At 43.2% G+C, this 4,972-nt stretch overlaps 1 protein-coding gene across 2 annotated transcripts; it reads left to right on the top strand.

Moving 5' to 3' along the window:
* On the top strand, nucleotides 1-4,972 carry LOC117205719. 2 transcript variants are annotated; one of them, XM_033444415.1, is made up of 5 exons: nucleotides 1-306; nucleotides 423-1,033; nucleotides 2,199-2,372; nucleotides 2,563-2,855; nucleotides 3,225-4,972. In XM_033444415.1, exons 2-5 carry the CDS (start codon nucleotides 583-585, stop codon nucleotides 3,645-3,647), a joined length of 1,341 nt encoding a protein of 446 aa, XP_033300306.1. In that variant the 5' UTR covers nucleotides 1-306; nucleotides 423-582; the 3' UTR covers nucleotides 3,648-4,972. The 2 variants fall into 2 exon arrangements, with proteins under 2 accessions (XP_033300306.1, XP_033300305.1); XM_033444414.1 differs by having other exon boundaries at nucleotides 423-1,156; nucleotides 2,253-2,372.

Genomic DNA, 4,972 nt, shown 5'->3' with positions numbered 1-4,972 from the left:
TCGATGGTCGCGCACCATTCCGACGTCTTCGACGTTCCATTCACCAAGGTCTTTACAGTGTTCGATTCTAAACAAAATATCTAAACCCACACGTTCTCCAAAAATTCTTCGATATTTCTACAAGACGATTGCAAAGTTGGTTGCACACTTTCATGTCATTTACGTGTTATAACTGTGAGAATAGACAGTCTCGTGTATCTGGTGTCACTTCAAACGAACGATCATTTTGGGAACCAAGAAGTCAGAGGACCGTGAATTCTCGACTATCAATTAAGCTCCTTGATTTCCGAGAAGAACTCGTTCACGGTAATTATTACTTACTCAATTGACATTTACTCGATTGGGATACCATCTGTCATACGTCTCCGCTACCTCAGTTCAGAGATCCGTTGTACAAGATCGCATTGCTTTTATTATTTCAGGAGACATCGAGCGAACGTCGCGGACCGAGATGCAGTTATCTTTCGGCAATAAGAGAAGCTAGTCAAGAGAGAAAGAGAGAGAGAGAGTTGGTGAGAGAGAGATAGAAAGAGAGATAGAGAAAGAGAGAATCGTGCGAGACAGGTTCCAAGTTGGGGGAACATGGGTGGATCGAGAGACGGCGTCTTGCTCATCTTGGCGGTCGCGTGGCTCCGATTGACGGTCGGGGTCGAGGACCACGTGGCGGCCTTGAACGAGACCGACCATCCAGTTCAAGTGGATTCTATTGAAAACGAGGTATCGTTCAGTAGTGACGAGTTGGATCAGCATCCGCACATGATGCCCGGTAAACCTTCGAAACTCGACACGAACATTAATCAGATGATACAGACGGACGATAGGTCACAGTATCAGATCGAGGCGACGCGAATGGAGAACGCTACAACGTTTCCGTTGGAATCGATGGGTTGCCAGGACAACAAGACGACGCCTTGCGCGCGAAAGGATCTGTCCGATCTGTTCGACAGGTTGTCCAGGATCGACACGTACAACGTGACCGACTCGGTGCAGATCATAAGAAATCGGGACGTCATCGGCAGGAAAGACGAAAAAGGTAACGACCGGCCGGACGCAAGCCTACTCGATAAAGTTCGCCGGTTCGCAAGAGAACACGTAGTAAAGATACGTCTGAGCCAGGACTTAATACCCGGTAGAAAAGCTAGAACCTTCTTCAACGGTGAGTCTACGGAACGTGTTCGTGTCACGCTTTCGTAATCTCCGCTCGCACCAACGGCGCATCCGCGGGTTTCGCAGGATCGTTGTTTTATGTTGCCATGAACGTTGTTGCCTCTTCCGCGGACCGATTTCGTTTGCTTGTCGCTGTATTTCCCGCTCGCTGAGGAGTCGTGGAACGCGTTCGAGCTGGTAAAACTGGGTCTTGATTGTAGTTGCTCGCGTTCACTCCTATACAATATTACGTATCTGTATGAAATGAAAGGTGGGCGTATCATGCGGTATCTGTCTATAGTGTTCCTTTGTGGACATGTTGAAAAATTCCTTTACAAATGGACTGGATGGCCAACACCATCGAGAAAGTAGGCATGTTTGCGTAGTTTTTCAAGTCGACTTTCCCAAAACAAGAATCACGAGAAGTGAAAGAAATGGCGGAAGAGAAGAGTAAACGTTTGACTTGTCAGAAGGTAGAAACCTGCTTTCGGTTCATTTATTTTTACGCCTGAATCTCCAATCCGCCGATTCAGGTTTTGTCCAAAGTCGGAAGACTGGTTTCGACCAAATGACACTGCGATCAAGGCCCAAGCACGCTTTTCGAGAAATGTTACACGCAATACACGAAAATACACGCTGCCCTGGTGCCAACAGGGCGAAGAGTCGCGTAACGAAACGAATGGACAACACCGCCATCGCGCGTCGACGATACGCTTTTCACACATCACTGATTGGCTTCTCGCTAAAACATGCTAAAAAAGACGGTTAGCTGGTTCACCGCTGATTGGCAAAACGAAAGATTCGGCTTCATTCGCGACAATCACCAACGTTGCGTAATTGTATTCATTTAAGATCATCGTGGCAATTCGAGAAATACCTTACATGTATGTTGAATGATTTTTCAGAAAGAGATCTTATGTCTGCCACTGTGTGAAGTAACTGAGAAGGCGAGTGAGAAAGAGAGAGAGATATATATATACATATATGCTGGCTGCAGCATGGCTTACAGGACTAACCGCAAGGCTTTAATTTGCTGGTACTTTTGCTTTCAGCCATCTTTCAGGGAAAGAGTACCTTTTTAACAGGATTCGGACTTGGTTTTCTAGCATTTGGCCTGAAGAAGCTGCTGCTACCTCTGATCTTTGGTGTACAGATCATTAAGAGTGTCCTACTGGCGCTTTTCCTGCCCAGTATCATCGGAAGTATCGGTAATATCGTCGGTAAAGGTACGTACTTGTACCACTTACTTTAATTGACAATGTGATTCTGTAATTCTAGATATCCAAACTGTTTCACTTATAGTAGTCATCTTAAATTGGTAACTGAAACGTGCGATAACAGATTTAGTTTATCTGTTTGTCTTGTTTCGTGATCGAATTGAGAAAAATCCGGATATTGATCCAATTTGCTTTGTAGGAGTTTCATCGTTTGCGCAATCATCGCATACCACGGCGCAGCCAGAAGAAAATTTCGAGTTCAAGGATAATTCCGATTTGTACAGCGATGACTACCTGACGCGACAGCCGGTAGGAACATTACCAGCCTCTGTAATGTACGATGAAAGTATGATGCAGTCTCAGAAGAGTCCAGAAATCGCATCGAGATATTCCTTCGTCGATCCTAGAATAACTCACGCCAATGCTGTTGCTGATCGTTATTACACTCGCCACGTTGCTGCTCATGGACTTTCTAAGAAGCAAGACTTTAAGGTAATGTCTCTTTTTCTAACAAATTTTCTAAATCAATAAATCATCGACTGTTATAGTATTACATTCACTGACGATTTCATTATTTTTCTTCAAGATCTCTCAACCTTCCTCGTACCCATACAGTTGTCGATATTTTATCTATTTTATTCAAAATTTCTCCAACAAATTTCCTAGTTCAATTAATTGTTAACGTTATATCCATTGAAGATCTCATTTTCACAAATCGTCATTCAGATCTCAAATCCTCAAATTTGGACTTACGATCTATGGTAATAATTAACATTTATCCAGTCTATTCGCACTGTCCTACGAAAATACAATTTTCATGTATCAAAATTCTCACAAAAGTTCTCGTAAAAAAATGAGCAGGTGTTCCACGAAATTCCAACGAGTTCGCTGCTGCTAACTAACTACGACCCATTCTACTCACCTCTGTTATCTCGCCTGGATGCCGTGTTCTCTCGTCTGGGCCACACGACGGAGGGTTGCAGAGAATACGCCGTTTGTGCGATGTACCGAAGCCCCGCCAGGTACGCACCGTATTCGAATCTGGTCTCAGCACAGCTGTCCAGAGAGCTGAACGAATTAAGAAGACCCAGTAGCGATAATCCCGATGTCCTGAGGTTCTTCCGATACATGAAGGCCGCGAAAGACGGACAAGATGGCGTGAAATGCGAGGATGCGTACGCGAGTTGCGCAATTGCACGAGAGGATCAAACTCTCAGGCAAAATCAGGCTATGTTGGCTACCTATCAGGACATCGACAAGCTCGTCCACGCGAGGAAGTTATAAGAAAGAAGATAGAACAGCGAGGATTCAATCCTGGGACTGAACGACCGATTGAAACCAAATCGTGTTTCTATTCGGTTACCTGTGATTCGTTGATCGTCGTTGGTTGTACTTTGGTATACAGGTATCGAGCACTTTGAGCGAATTTCTGTGGCGATTATAAGTTGCAGGGTACAGTTCTTGAAAATAGTCTGAATAGTAGGTATAATAGTAATTTAGGAAATCGGTGAATTTACCTCAACTATGAATTTTTATTATTTGGCTCCATGGTTCGATCATTTATTCATACGACCACCGAGTACGTAATTTGGATATTTAATAACTCATTAAATTATATTAAATTTTAAAAGTTTTAAATTGTAAAAAGTTTCGATTAATTTAAATGGAATCTGAATATCGAAACTTTTGATATTTATGGGTTTAACAAAAGAGTAGTTTGGAGAGCGCTTCCTATGCGGACGTTGAGATCTCCGCGAGGTCGCCGTAGCGCCTAATTACACACGGCCTTCTTACATATATTTTCAGGTTCCTTGCTGTTCAGAATATTTAAAAGATCACTCACCAAGGCTCAAAGATCGCTATCTCTATACCTGCTTATCTCTGTACACGACGACATATATTGTTACTCGGGCAATTACGTACTCAATAGTCCAAACAAGATCAAAGATGCTTAATACGAAACAATTTCACGCAATTAATCGGTCAGAAGGCTGACAACGAAGGAAACAAATGGCAATCATTAGGTCGACCGTGATAACGGTACATGATAGCTGGATCGCTGTATATCATTACCGGTATTCGAATGTTACGCTCTTACGTAATAGTCGACTTACCATGGTTAGAAGTAGGTCCGACAAATAATACGCGATTAGAGACACGCACGATTTACCAAGAAAGAATTTTATGGCCGTGTATTCGTGGAATTCGATGTTTCGAACTGCCAGGTTCGAATTTCCATATAGTGATGCTCGATTATATTTAGTTGAGTAATCATGGAAAATCGTGGTGTCGCGACGTCGAGGACGCCTCGATTTTCCACCAATCAAACGCAGTCATTCGCGATTTAGCGGTTTAATTTCAATAACATATCGAATGATTGTACGACGCGGAACTTAAGACCACGACGTTTCTTTAATTCCTATTTAATTCCAATGTGCGTCGGTCCACGCTCCGCGGACTTAGATATTTATTTATTAGCCACGAGGAATCGTGGTTCTTAATTTATTAATTAATAGTGCGAGGCGTATGAACGCTCACGGACCATTACTGTCTATTTATTTATTCGATAAGAGACTCGATCCGACGCGGGTCAACGCAATCAATTCTTG

Source organism: Bombus bifarius, unplaced genomic scaffold (assembly GCF_011952205.1).
Source record: "Bombus bifarius isolate JDL3187 unplaced genomic scaffold, Bbif_JDL3187 scf7180000007992, whole genome shotgun sequence".
NCBI lineage: Eukaryota > Metazoa > Arthropoda > Insecta > Hymenoptera > Apidae > Bombus > Bombus bifarius.
Note: the sequence above shows the minus strand (reverse complement) of the source record. Positions and strands in the feature narration are given on the sequence as shown.

Excerpts from the sequence above, each read along its gene's own strand:
- LOC117205719 (XM_033444414.1), top strand. The coding sequence starts at position 583 with ATGGGTGGATCGAGAGACGGCGTCTTGCTCATCTTGGCGGTCGCGTGG. Across the intron at positions 1,157-2,252 it reads AGCTAGAACCTTCTTCAACG|CATTTGGCCTGAAGAAGCTG; the intron begins GTGAGTCTACGG and ends TTGGTTTTCTAG. Across the intron at positions 2,373-2,562 it reads CGGTAATATCGTCGGTAAAG|GAGTTTCATCGTTTGCGCAA; the intron begins GTACGTACTTGT and ends TTTGCTTTGTAG.